We start from the raw sequence: 15,112 nt of genomic DNA, 5'->3' as shown, positions 1-15,112 counted from the left end.
ATCTGTATGGTTGCAATCAACCCTCTCAGGAAAAGCAAATTCTTGATATGTGACCATGTATCACAAACCAACAAAAAAGTTGCATGCACTGATTTTGTGTAAGGACTTAAAATGGGTAAAACGGGTCAACCTAGTCAATCAAGTTTTTCACATTTTCTGAAAGAGCAATTCTTCTACATCATTCTAAAGTTTGGGATCATAAAATGAACAGGAAATTGTGTTTCTAGCAGTTTTTCTAGATCACTTTTTTGTAGAATAAGTGTGATTAGGTGTGTCTTACAGTCCCATTTTCATTTATCAAAAACCCCTTTGTGACTGTTACAGCACGAAGATATGCATACTTCATCTTTCGTCATTGTTGAACAATGTGTTGCCATGGTAACAGTATATTTTGAATGAAAATCATACAAAAGATACTATGGATTCAGTTAACTCTGTCAGTCTTTGAGCACTTAGCTTGAAATTTGGCACATGTGACTGTTATAGCACGAAGATGTGCAAACTTCATCTTTCGTCATTGTTGAACAATGTGTTGCCATGGTAACAGTAGATTTTGAATTAAAATCATATGAAAGTTGTGGTTCAGCTAACTCTTTCAGTTTTTGAGCATTTGGCTTCAAATTTGGCACATGTGATCACGGTATAACCTAGATGTGCAAAATTTATCTTTTGCCGTTGTTAGAAAATGTGTTGCCATGGTCACTGCATATTTTGAATGAAACTTATGCAATGATATGAATTCAGCTAACACCCTCGGCTTTTGAGCATTTGATTTGAAATTTGGCACATGTGACAGCTGTGATATGTAGTTGTGCAAACTTCATTTTTTGTTATGTCAAACATTGTGTTGCCATGGTAACAACATTTTTTTATGAAAATCATAGAAATTGCCAATTTACTTATCTTACTCCATCAGGTTTTGAGCACTTGACTTGAGTATGGCACATGTGACTATCAGTAAGCAAAATGGACATTTGTTCAATGTTGAACAATACATTGCCATGGTTTCTTTTTTTTTTTCAATAAAAAGCATACAAAGTTATTGCTGGTTGAGCTAACTCCCTCAGTGTTAGGTGGGGGTATTAATCACATTGAGTGATAGTTCTAGTTGTTGCTGCTTTGACGTTTGACATCCTGTTTTTGGTCCCGTTCACTTGCACAGAGCACAGCTCAGTCAGATTAAGCTTTTGAATAAACCTATACTTCAGGGTGTTTAACCCAGTGAAGTGGTGCTGCCTTACATCCAACTGGACTCCATGGAAGACCAGCTATTACAGCTGACTATGGACTATCCAGCCATCTTTTTAGATGGAAAATAAAACAAATAAACAAAGCCTTTTTTTCTCAGTACATGCTTTTCAAGAGTGTATGATTTCTTTCAAATATTCAGATAAGTTAGGAGAGTCTATTTGAATTGAGTTATACATCATTTTAAAGCTTAAAATCTGCTCTTTCAGAATCTGCTCTTAAGCAGAAAATCTGTGTCCGGTAACTTTTTGTTGATTTAGTGATGCAGGGTCACATATAGGCTATAGAATTGAAGAGTGTTATTGCAGTCAAATGTTTTTCTCTATGCTAACAGGAGGAAATAACGTTATAGTTCTTTGTGCAAGTACACTGTTATGTGGTTATGCATGATCTCACAGGCACTGGTCAGCATGATTTGCAATGTCAAAGCCATGGAGGAAATGGTGATCGAGATGAAATATGATACACAGAAGGCTCCGCTTGGCAAGCTGACAGTAGATCAGATCAAAGCTGGTTACCTTGCCCTCAAGAAGATCGAGAAGTGCATTGAGGGTAATATCATTGGAGACCGCCTCATCCAAGCCTGCGATGAGTTCTACACCAGAATTCCACACAACTTTGGGTAAGGGTCAGTTTTGCATCAAACATGAGAATTCACCAGATGTCTCATGAGAATAAACTTCAAATTCAAGGAATTTGCCTGTTGAGTACTTCAGTAATCTGTGATGTTGCATCTTAGTTACATTGCAGGCAGCTTTGCATGTTGTGGAATTGTAAATACAAATAAATGCAGTGGTCACTTTATCTAATAAGTCCCACTTGAGATCCTACTCTTGACACACATTCTTCCACACTCATAATCTTATAGAGCCCTGGCTATTTTGAAACTGCACAGCTGGGGGAGAGAGGAATTGCCCCCCCCCCCCCCCCCCCATCTTGGCTATTTGTCAACCAATTGTAATTATAACCAAACTTGCCATCTCAGTGGTATATTTTACAAAAATGCATAATCACGTACATGTATATGATATCTATTCCCTTTTTTCCATTTTCAATCCTCTCCTTTAAAGAGCATAGAGACACTATGGTAGTGATATGCACTATATACACTACATAAACACTGTATTATTATTATTATTATTATTATTATTATTATTATTATTATCATCATCATTATCATTGTCATCATCATTGTTGTTCTTAATTCTTATAATTGATTATGCAGATATTAATCTTTGCCCAAGAAATTCTCTTTTTCCAGCCCCCTCTCCATTTATGGAAAAATTTAGTCGAATTTGGTGTGTTTGTAGCGTGTTATATTACCTAAAAGAAAGCTTAGTCAATATTATTAAAGTTTAGTATTTGTAATCATGATTAATCATGAAAATATGTCAATTTTTCTCAATTCTGAATTTCATTTTTGTTTTCTAGATAAGTTTGTAATAGCCAAAAGGGATGTTATCTGAAGGGGAAAAAACAAACATTCTTTTACCATTTCTTCTCCCGTCCTACACACAAATATCATTGGAACCACCATACTTTTGTGAGGCTTGTCATGAATATATGCAATATCTCTGCAACCAGACCCAAATTTTTTTTTCAAACATGGCCCCCCCCCCCCCCCCCCCTCCCCCGGCTATTCATTTTGAAGAGTATGCAGAGTATTCAATGAATTGTAGTAGACATACATGCATCTACTCTGTACAATATCACATTTAGATTTTACTTAAAGACAAGCAGAAAAAAATTGCATTGATACAAATATGTTCCCTTGGATTCTTCCAGTATGCAACGGCCACCTGTGATCCGCACAAAACAGGAGTTCAAGGCCAAGTTGATGCTTCTTGAAGCTCTTGGTGACATCCAGATAGCCCTCAAGGTGCTGGAGACGGACAAGACATCTGATGAACATCCCATTGACCAACAGTACCATGCTCTCAAATGCAAGATGGAGCCACTTGACAAGTCAAGCGAGACTTTTGAGGTAACACTTCATAGTCCTGCTTTACCAGTCTGTGTTGAATCTGAAACCTGGAAGTTCATACCTTTAAATAATGGAACTATGAAAGTTAAGAAATTTAGCTGTCAAACATGATGATACTTGTGTCATCATCTTCACTGTCTTATCATTGTCATCAGCAATACTTGTTTCTATGCCTTCGCCACAGAGTGTCGCCAGAGGTATTCTGTTTTCGGGTTGTCTGTCTGTCAGTCATTGATTTTGTGGACAGCATAGCTTAGGCACCGTTTGAGGTATCCAAATGAAACTTGGCATAATATTATGTATTTATGAGTCAACAAAGCTGTGCCTTATCAACTTTTGGGCTCACGTGCTCAAGGTCAAGGTCAAATACTAAAATTTCACCATTTAACCTCATATCTCTACAATGTCTGAAGGTATTTTCATGAAACTTAGTGTATGTATCACCAGGTAAAGATTTTCCACACAAGTTTAGGCCATTTGGTCAAAGGTAAAGTGAAAATGATCAGATTTCACTTTTTTTTTCCTTATTTCAGAAATTGCTCTTAGGTATCTCCATGAAACTCAATACATATACATGTACAGCATACTACTTGACAATGATTCTCTTGGGAGATTTTTTAGGTCATGAGGTTGAAGGTCAAAGGTGAAAGGTTAGGTAGATTAAAATGTGAAAAATATGCTGGCATTTAATGGTGAAATTACACTGTTTTCTCCATATAAAGATGTACCTAAGAAATGACAAATAATGTACACACTTAGTCAAACTTGTGTATACTGGACAATAGTTATGTACAGAAAGATTTACGCCGTTGGGTCAATGGTCAAGAAAAAATCCTGGAATTTCCCTGTTTTGTTTATATTTTGAAAATGACTCAAAGTATAGTCATGAAAATTGATGTGTACCAATAGTGATTATTTGCCAATCGTATGACGCCATTGTCTCACATTGCCAAGATGTTCTGTAGACCTATTGGGAGAATAATGCAAAATAGCAGAGGCATACCAATCACCGAAGTGACATTTCTCGATATTTATTGAAATCGAAATCACACTTGTCATCGCCATTTTCATAAATTTTCCAGGTACCATCATCATGAAATATCACTGTATGATTATTGTAGCCTTTTTCTTGTATTGTGTAGGGATGCAAACTTTAGTACTGTACTGCACCTTTCAACACTTAATAGAACTACAGTTCGACCTCGATTATCCGGCCTCCTTTTATCCGAAAATCTCTATTATCCGGACGCGTTCATGCAGTGAAGGACTTTTTTTTTTCATCCAAAAATTGAGAAAAACAGTGACTTTAAACTCAATTAAAATTTCTACAAAACTCACACGATTTAGTTTACCTACAATATTCCCGACAGAACTAACATAAATTCACACCACATTATCATCGTAAAAGTAAGCAGTCATGATCTATCGGGACTACAATTTTGCGCAGGCTAGCATAGATTACACCACCGTAGTGGGGTACGCTACCTGCCTAGCTGCCAGTGCACTGTGACGGCAGCTTGGACGGCAGCTACACTGTATATACATTAACGTTGTGTCTCCCATATCCGGCCAATTCGCTTATCCGGATGATCGCCAGTCCCGACATGGCCGGATAATCGAGGTCGAACTGTAGTAGTGTCTGTTCAAATTCTTTTCTTTGCAAACACTATCATCAACTCTAATCCAACTAATACAGTGAAGCCCCGTTATAACGAGTTCGGTCATATTGAGGAACCGCTTATAACGAGGTGATCGCGTCGGTCCCATTTTCCTTTGCGTGTAAACCTATGGCAGAACAAATCGGTTATAACGAGTTTGGTTGTAACGAGATTCTGGTTATATAACGAGGACATTTTCGGTGCATCATGATAAAGAAAAACATAAGCAATTTGATCGGATACAACGAGGTTCCATTTCGTGACCTGGCGCTTTCAAACACGCGACGAACGAAACATCTAAAAATGAATTCACGCTAGCATCCCCGTTTTACATAGTCTGTGTTGAACACAGTAACAGACTGCACAAGTGCCCGTCCCATCTCGATCTCTGCATGTACTATCTCAAGCGGGAAGACTCAGAAACAAATATGTTTCAGTCCCGCCATAATCCTTCTTTACCGCCCATTATCAGTGACGAATATCCGAGTACAGTTCCTTCCATGTTCCTTCTAAGCTACATAACATAATCATAATCATTCCATTTTCTTTTTCGCGAGGTTCCATTTCTTGACTTACCACTTTCAAACACGTGACAAACAGAACATTGAAAACTGAATTCACGCTATCCATGTCTCTTTCCCGTTTAGCAGAGTTCATGTTTTCTTTTAAACCACGCGATAAGACACAGAAATACCTTCCGATGTTCCTCCTAAGATATTAAATAAAATCATTCGTTTTTCTTTTTCGCGAGATACGCGTGCGTGATATTAGGTCAGACCACACCGCAACGAGAGAAAAAAAAATATAACGCATTCAAAAACTTTTCATGTAGCGACACTCGTGGCCAAAATGGACAATAATATTGGAATGTGTGTGCAGCTCATCATTATATCCTTTGCATTTTTAGTTCTGACTTCCAGTTGTTTTGCTGGCTAGTAACTATGAGTGTATGATTAAAGCCAAAATAATTAATGAAATCATAGCGATCCCGCCCGGTGACAGTAGCGTAAAAATAGTTGAATAATGCATGTTTATCTACTTAATTGAGTCGGTGTTTAGAAAAAGAAACAAACACAGTTAACAGTTTAAATAGATCTGGGATTGTTCTTTATCATGTAACAAATGCTAATATAGATATGAGTGTGTATGATTAAAGCCAAAATGATTTATGAAATCATCGCCATCCCGCCAGGTGACAGTAGTGTAATTAGTTGAATAGCGCATGTTAATGTACTTAATTGAGTTGGTGTTCTTTATTTAACAGTTTCAATAGATCTGGGTTTGTTCATTATCATTTAACACTGCATTTCACAATGAAGATTTTTCTTTCTTTCAGAATGGTCTATGAGGTACAGATTTGCGTAAAAAGGATCACAACCATCCAAATTCAACACTGTCGCATATTTTCAAGAATGGGTGTACAAAACACGAAGAGATTTTCGAAAGAAAATAAAGAATGCTTTTTTAAATCCCTTCGGGCGCAATGATCATACATTGTATAGGATTACAGCCGAAATGATTCATGAAATCATCGCATTCCCGCTGGGCACCAACAGAGTAACAAACCTCATAAGTTACGATAAACAACACAAGTATGTTACTCTATTTGCACTGGTGTTTAGAAAAACTTAACAAATGCATTCTATACAATCGGATTTTGTTCATTGTCATTTTACACTGTATTTCACAAACGGGGAAAAAAAAAATTCTTTCAGAATGGTTCGATGTAAGAGGAAGAGATAGGTGTAGAAAGAATCACAAATATGATCCTGCCGAGTAGGCCTACTTCTCAAGAACATAATATGCAACTATTATGCGAAGAGATTTTTCGAAGAAAAATAAAGAATTAACGCATTTCAACCCCTACGTTTTTCCATCTTTTTCATGTATCGATTCACAAATCATTTCCCTTCATTGTCTCAATAATAACGATCCATAATTGTGTAATAACAATGCAAAGGATGTTCTTAATTTTGATTGACGGGTATATGATGTCATGCTTATGTTTTTCTTTGTTTTTGATGCATACGGTTATAACGAGGTACCGGTTATAACGAGGTAATATGGCCGGTCCCACTGACCTCGTTATAACGGGGTTTCACTGTACTGCCTGCCTCCCCCTGTTTAATGTCTTCTTCCTCCTTGACCCTCTTTGTATAAGTACTTGTACTGGTCTGCATGACATTTTCCCTTAACTCCTCACTTTACCTCTCTATGACTCAAATCATTCAGATTTATGCATTTGTTGTGTTCGTAGTTTTTATCAAGACTGAACATGAAAATTTTCATCTTTTCCACCTTTTAATAGCTGATCAACATATACGTCCAGAATACACATGCTGTGACACACAATCAGTACACCATGACGGTTGATGAGGTATTTGACCTTGACAAGCAGGGAGAGAGCGAGAACTTCAATGATGTTGGAAACAAGTAAGTATCAAACACAACTACTGACACCTTGTTTGACATTGCAATATGTCGCCATTGCAAAATTCATTCGCCATGATGTTTCATGACTTTTCTTCAAAGTCTCCCACATCTTTTCAGACCAAGTTTATGACACCTGGCCACATGCTTTTGAAAGTATACATAAATACAGTACCATCGTTAAATCTTCGTGACAGCTTACACGATAATTGTAGGGGACGCTGCACGAATGTCTACACCCTGTAGCTTGAAAAGACCAGCAAAACTTGACTATCAGTAGCATTGATCATTTGTTGCTGTTTTTTATTCATTAATATCACTTGTAAATAGTCCATTCTTCCTTTAGTAATACCCTGTACTGAATCTGACACAATGGTAATCATAAGCAGGTTCTCAAATCACTGTCGCTGTTTGACCGAAAAGTCATTCTGTGTTTATCGTCAGGGATGTATTCCACAGAGACCATGCTGGCTTCATGGAAGGAGGAGAACCATAAAAGTTTTAAAATGTTACAAAACTTCTCTGGACAGACAGATTTTTCTGTCTATGTTGCTGTGTTCTTGCATATCCAATACTGCAGTATTCCGACATAAAGTCCACCATGTGCTTCTTCAGGCTGAGTTGCAGTATGAACGTTGTTCGTTTAAAATAAAATATAATGCTTGCGTTCAATAAAAGAAATCATGTGTTATTTACGAGCAGAACAATTACCCAACCCAGTCACTGTTGATCCTCAAGTAGTATTCAGAGTAACTTCCCAGTTCAAGTTTTAAGTACCTTTGAATTCTAGTGGTAACAGGCAGCTATGTCAAGCGCGCATGAGATCGCATGATTCGGGTTTTTTTTACTATGATCATACCAAGTAGCTAGCTGGGTCTCACCAAGGAGATCCCTCATTGCCAGGCTCTCACTCAACATTCCCTGCACGTAAAATGTGCCCTGAATGAATCACATGCACCTGGCATAAACGCGTGTACAATGTACACTGTAAACCCAGTTAGCCCAGGCATTTGGCTGCAGAGTTGCATAGCAATATTTGCAGTAGGATACGTCTTTATATTTTTCTACAAAAAGTATGTGCAAATGATATGATTTTCCCATGATGTAAGACAGGGCTTCACACTAACTTTTATTTTTGGTGGCCCAAAGGCAAACATCCGACCTCTTTTGGTGGCCAGATCAGGCTACCAAATTCTTCATTTCTGAAATTTTGGTGGCCCGACATGCGTTTTTGGTGGCCCCGGGCCACCGGGCCACCATTAGTGTCTAGCCCTGTGTAAGAGATTAATTTGCTTTTGCAGACTTCAGTGAGTGACTAAGACTCATAAATCGACCGTCCAATTTTTTTCTAAGTCAGCCAAGAGAAACAATTATTGAATCATGAAGTTTGCAGTAATTCCAACAGTTTTTAACACCTGTATTTGAGACTACTGCTGTTCAGTTTCTTGACATTTCATGATTGTTTTTTCCCCATGCAGAGAGAGTTCATGAAGCAATCGCACTTCTTGTTTACATGCTGTTTAGAACTCGAATGTGTGGGGCATTTTTTCTTCTTGGATGTTCTCCTAACCTCAGTGTGTCTGGTGCTTGAAGGCCCTGTCACAACTTTTCGAGTAAGCTATGCGGGCTTGTTGCGAGTAGGGATTTTCCAGCACACGGGAGAATTTTCTGCGGGCGAACAAGGATGTTGGCGAGTTCCGTACTGGCATCTTACTGCTAGAAGCATGCTATTTACCTGCTACTTGCGTGTATTCCGTGTGACCTGCGTGAGAACTTTGAAACCGATCCATTTTCAGCTATGAGCGACATACAGGGACTGCAAAGTACCTGCGTTACAGCTGCGAGGGAGTTGCCTGCGAGATGCTGCCGCTAAGGGCCTCCTACTGGTGTTCTGCGTGTACCTTTGCGGACAGACCCCCGTGACTCACCCGGAACAAGTTTTGAGCATGCTGAAGGCCTTGTCACACCGTGTCTGGGGAAGCTTTGCAGATTGACTTGCGGGGAAAATTTTTTGGTACCCTTATCTCCCAGCAGTTGGTCCGCACCTGACAGTACCTAGCACGTATCTCGCCCGTAGTTGCCCGGAGGTACAACTGTATGCACGCAAGTCCGATTTACCCGCAGCCAAGTTTTGAGCATGACCAAAACTTTTTCCGGGAGAGTCACGGGGATTGCCCGCAGATGTCCACGCAGCAACGCCAGTAGGAGGCCCTTGGCGGCAGCACCTCGCAGGCAATTCCCATGGAGGTATATACTTCGCAGCTGTAACGCAGGTACTCTGCAGTCCCCGTATGCAGCCAAGATAATGACATTCTTTGCGACTTCTGCCATTCCTTCAGAGGAATCCCTTCACTGAGTCGTCAGCCCCCACGTGCTGGCACGCAGGTCACACAGAATACCCGCAAGTAGAACTTTAGTCGAACGCGTCCAGGAAGTAAGACACATGCAAAACTCGCCCAAATCCCTGTCCACCCTCAGAAATTGTCCGGTATGCTGGAAAATCCCCACACACAACAAGCCCGCATAGCTTGCCCGGAAACATGGTTGCGGGTAAAAAAGATTTGTGTGTGCACCTTCGGGCGACTACAGGTGGATACGTGCTAGGTACTGTCATGTGCGGGTCATCTGCGGGGACCTCCGGGTAGTAAAAATTGTTCTTCGCAAGTCGCACGCAAGGCTTGCCCGGAAAGGTGTGACACGGCCTTAACGTTTTGTTAAAATTATTGCCTATGCTATGTAGTTGGTGTTTACTATCAATTTTCTTATTAATCATTCTTATGAACATGGTCGTTACCATTTGACAGGGACAAATAAAAGTTTGTCTAAAAAAAAAGAGTAAAATCTTACCGGCACGACAATGAAAGTTAAATTGAATGAAAATTAAAGGAAGTTATCACATTGTGAACTTTCACAAATTTTCATGAAACAGTTCTTGAACAGTCAATATGAATATGAAAATAGTGAATTTATGATGTCATCCCCTCACAATTTGCCATACAGTATAAACATAAAATGAAATTTCCATTTTCTTTCAATCAAATACAATATGCCCTTGTTTCAAATGCTTCTATATCTTACTGATCATTCTTTATATTCTAAAGCTATTCAGTCAGGAATAATAAGATAGGCAGTAGTTCACAACAACAAAAGTGCTGATTGCGATTCGCCACAGAGAGAGGGGAAGAGGGCAAACTCGTTTATGCTTTAAATGTATGACTATAGTGATGGAATAGAGAGATGTAGATAAAGCATCTCCCTCCCAAGTATAAAAACACCCTTGCGTATACACTACATAAACATATCATCATAACAAAATCAATTGTACATACATACATACATACAACTACTTAATAAGGTTCAGAAGAACTTGCCCTCTTCTCCACAGTCCTTTACATGCCAAAAATCTATTTCATCTTCATGGTCAAATTCGTCACCAAACTTGGAAGGCATTGTCACTAGGGTGACAATATACATGTATGTATATGTAGTTCATACAATTGGACACTATGCTCCTACCACGTGGGGATCCCCAGCGGACCCCAGAACCCCCACCCCCCCCCCCCCAAAAAAAAGTCTTCTTCAGAATTGCTCCAAGTAAATACATTAGTGAATATCCTTTTCAAGCTTATTTGTCCAGGGCCAGGCTGGGACTGCACTAGGGGTCAGTTTTTACATTTGGATATATCCTTCTTCTTTTTTTTTTTGAAAATGCAAAGCTAGATTTTTGACATACTTGGCAAGTATTTTTTGCCAGTGTGAAAGAATATACAAATGGACACCATACCCCCTGAAAGCCCTAAAATCACCCCCCTTCCCCCCCCCCCCCCCCCCCCCCCCCCCCCCCCCCCAGTGTGCTACAGTTGTGTGTTCTTTATAAATAATATTATGCAAGAATATGTGGATGGTGATCCTGCAATACTCAGGTGAGCACGAGACCCCCGGTTCTCTGTTTTATTTTTTATTTTGAATCATAGACAAACGGTTTTTCCTCGATATCCACAATTTAATTTGCTAGGTTTTAAGAGGGGCACCTTATTCACTTAGAAACTCTTGATATGATTTGTAGCACGCCATGATCACCTATGTCTTTGGATACGGCACCAAGAGAGAGAAATTCTCATTCACGGCCTGAAACATTTTTGTTAACTCTTCTCATTTGTGAAATTTTATCATTTCATTTTGTCCCAATGTTGACATTTTCTAGGATGCTACTTTGGCATGGATCTCGTCTGACTAACTGGGCTGGCATTCTTGGTCAAGGCTTGCGCATTGCCCCTCCAGAGGCTCCAGTCACAGGTTACATGGTGAGGGAAATCAGTGGCCCTTGAAGTGTCCAATCAATATATCATGCTTAATAGCACTCTCACTGAATGCAAAGCTTGTTCCACTACACCTTTGAAGACTATACTATTCGCCTCGTACAACACAATCGTGCTCCAAGCCAAAAGGCTGAACATAACCACGATGACATTGATGTTGCAAAACTGGGAGTTCAGTGAAGAGCCTTTGAGAGTAATGTGCATGGTTGGTGACGTCATAACACACCATCAAAAGCTGCTCACTACTCATTAGCAAATGCAGTGGTTCTTTTTAGCATACAGCTGTATGTCATGTGATGAGCAGTCACCCAGCCAAGTAGCAAAAATCTTTTGAGATGGTGTATGATGTATCAAATCATTTCAAGATGGTCATTCTTTTTTACATGGGCAATATTGAAGAGAATTGAGAATTATTTTTCACAGTTTTATTTTATTGCATGGCAGCAGCATTTTTTTATGCCTCCTCCACGAAGTGGTGCCGGAGGCATTATGTTTTCGGGTTGTCCGTCCGTCCGTCCGTCCGTCCGTCCGTGCTAACGAGAGTATGCTTGTGTGGCTAGGAGAACAATAGTGCACAATAGATGGCCTTTATTCCGTCAGGCTTGTGTGGCTAAAATTTTTGCTTGTGTGTCTATTTTAACAAAAGGGAGAACTAAGGGGTAGACACACAAGTATATCACCGTGAGGTTGTACGTAGTAGCGTCCGTCCGTCCGTCGGTCGTAGCGTCCGTCCGTCCGCCCGTACGTCCGCCCGTCCGTCCGTAATGAATTTTGTGGACAAGGTAACTATCAAAATCTGTTGAGGTATCCTAATGAAACTTGGCATGTATGTGTATTAGGGGGTGAAGTTGTGCCTATTAACTTTTGGGTGCACATGTTCAAGGTCAAAGGTCAAACAGTCAAGGTCAAATACATAAAATTTCACTATTTCCACCATATCTACGCAATGCCGGAAGAAATTTTCTTGAAACTTAGTGTATACATGTATTACCCAATTAAGATTCTCTGGTGAAAGTTTGGGTCATGAGGGCAAAGGTCAAAAGGTCAAGTGAAAATATTAAAACTTCTTTTTTTCTCCGTACCTTGGAAAATTGTTCAAGGTATCTTCATGGAACATAGTATATACATGTACTGACTGGCAGTGATTATCTAGAGAATGTAGGGTTCATGGGGTCAAAGGTCAAGTGCAACACTTCAAAATTTTACTATTTCCCTCATGTTTATGCAATGCCAGCAGGATTTTTTTTTTTTTTTACACTTGGTGTATGCATGTGTAACCTAATAGAAATTCTCTGGAAAGTTTTTTTTTTTCTTTTTCTTTTTTCTTTTTGCCTGAAAGGTCAAAAGGTCAAAGATCAAGTGAAAGTGCTGAACTAACTTTTTCCTCTCTATCTCGGAAGTGGCTCAAGTTATCTTGAAACTTACTTCATATTTATGCATGTTCTACCTGAAAGTGATTATCTTATGAATTTTAGGGTCAAAGGCCAGATGAAAATGGTAACAATTTACTATTCAATACAGAAATTGCACTTTTTCTCCATACCGGTACCTTGAAAATTACTCAATGCATAAATGTATGAATGGGTCAAAGTCAAGTTAAAGTCCTTAAATCCCCAAATACATGCTCTTCTATTCATCCAATTAAACCTAGGTCAAGGAAGGTGAACATTCAACACATTTGTGACAAACTTGTCATTTCAATATTTTGCCAATTTTGTGAAAATGTAATTATCACACATTGTCCACATGTACTATCTAGACCTGTTAGGAGAATCATGCATTATGGCTGAGCTTATCTTTTTAAAACTTCTGTGCAGTCTGTCATCAAGTAGCCACAGAGTAGAATAGAAAAAGACATAGCACGGTTATAGGAAGTGGCATGTTGGAAATCGTACGTATATGCTGCTCAGTATCACAGTGTATCAACGTTCATTTTTGGCTGTTGTACATACAGTTTATGTTTTTCTTGTTTTATGTCAAGCATATACATGTATACTCCTACCACATATTCATTAGAATTTAAATTTTCATGTTTGTTCTTTGTCTTTATGTTCTTTACTAGTTTGGAAAGGGCATCTACTTTGCTGACATGTCCTCCAAATCTGCAAACTACTGCTTTGCCACAAGGACCAACCCATATGGGCTTCTCACACTCTGTGAGGTTTGTAGAGCATTTATTTTTTTTTTTAAACTGTTCATCATGTGTATTTGACTAAAACTGTATTACAGCCAACCCACATATTGAACCACCTGTATTACAAGTGCAAATTGTAGTGTACCCATACCAGAACCAATTAGAAGATATTTGGCAGTCTGTTCCCAACAAGTAAAAGCAAATTACACTAATGAGATCTTTATGTGTGTGGTATATTCCAATATAGTAATAGTCGTCTTAACCCTAACTAGGCCGGGGGGGGGGGGGGGGGGGGGCCTCCGAGGCCCCCCCTCGACGTTCCGCGCGATGTATCGCAATCGCAAAAAGCTATCGCCGCGACATTTCATTACTTTTTTCTTTCGAGTCTCCCGCATCTTTTGACACCAAATTTGCGACGCCCAGGCGCGCGGTTGCGAAGTTACGCGTAAATATGTACATGCATGTCAGACCAAAAATTGCTCAAAAACGTTAATTCGTGTACAATTTCAATGCAAACTGTGCTTACTGGCAAATTTCATAAAAGCATGATCATTTTGGTGTTTTATTGATTAAAATCAATGAATAACATATTTTCTTGTTCGGAGCGATGTCGCAGACAAATTTCATCGAAAAAACAATGAAAAACATAAAGTCGAAGAAACAAAGAAATACATAAGAAATTCAAAAAAACAATAAAATACTTAAGAATTTTTTCTGATATCACAATTTTTTTTATTACATTTGCTAAGGACACTAAAAAGAATATTTACACAAAAAATGTGCCTGTTTTGAGCTTTATTTTGTGATTTATACCAATTAGTCTGATTTTATGCATTATCATGCATAAATTAGCATAATTTAGCGTAAGTGATGATTTTTTTAAAAATTAACTTCATGGTATTTTAGATTACATCATAGGCAATGTGTGTGCCAATTTTCGCCGCGATCGCGCGGTCGACGGCCGAGATCTGGAGGGGGGGCCTGGGAGGCCCCCCCCCCCGGCTCTTTCAACTACCTAAATAGCCCGGCCTAGTTAGGGTTAAGTTTTGCTGATGATGAACACCCTTTCAATATCATATATAAAATAGGCAAGGATTATAGCATTCATGCTCACGTTTCCTTCACGTAACTCTATTGTATTCCAAGTCGGAGTACATGTAAACTGCATTACATTTACAAGAAGAAAAAAAAAATGTTTTCAGAAATTATATACATTGATTTTCACACTCACTAGTGCATGTCAACTCATAGTATTTGACAGATCATCCTCATATGAAGGTTATTGTGTACATGTATCGCTGATATACAAATGATGCACAGGATAGAGTGCGTTAGTGGA

At 39.0% G+C, this 15,112-nt stretch overlaps 1 protein-coding gene across 1 annotated transcript in view; it reads left to right on the top strand.

Annotated features, from left to right (window-relative positions):
• Positions 1 to 15,112, top strand: part of LOC139744813 (poly [ADP-ribose] polymerase 2-like) — a 77,708-nt gene that overhangs the window by 48,727 nt on the left and 13,869 nt on the right. Inside the window, exons 9-13 of the mRNA XM_071655228.1 lie at positions 1,647 to 1,870; positions 3,034 to 3,232; positions 7,199 to 7,323; positions 11,525 to 11,624; positions 13,702 to 13,800. Coding sequence (XP_071511329.1) covers positions 1,647 to 1,870; positions 3,034 to 3,232; positions 7,199 to 7,323; positions 11,525 to 11,624; positions 13,702 to 13,800 — 747 coding nt within the window. The remainder of the gene's footprint in view (positions 1 to 1,646; positions 1,871 to 3,033; positions 3,233 to 7,198; positions 7,324 to 11,524; positions 11,625 to 13,701; positions 13,801 to 15,112) is intronic.

Source organism: Diadema antillarum, unplaced genomic scaffold, assembly GCF_040938485.1.
Source record: "Diadema antillarum isolate AM-2024a unplaced genomic scaffold, OU_Dant_1.0 seq00001213_RagTag, whole genome shotgun sequence".
Classification (NCBI taxonomy): Eukaryota; Metazoa; Echinodermata; class Echinoidea; order Diadematoida; family Diadematidae; genus Diadema; species Diadema antillarum.
This window is presented reverse-complemented; position numbering and strand designations above follow the sequence as displayed.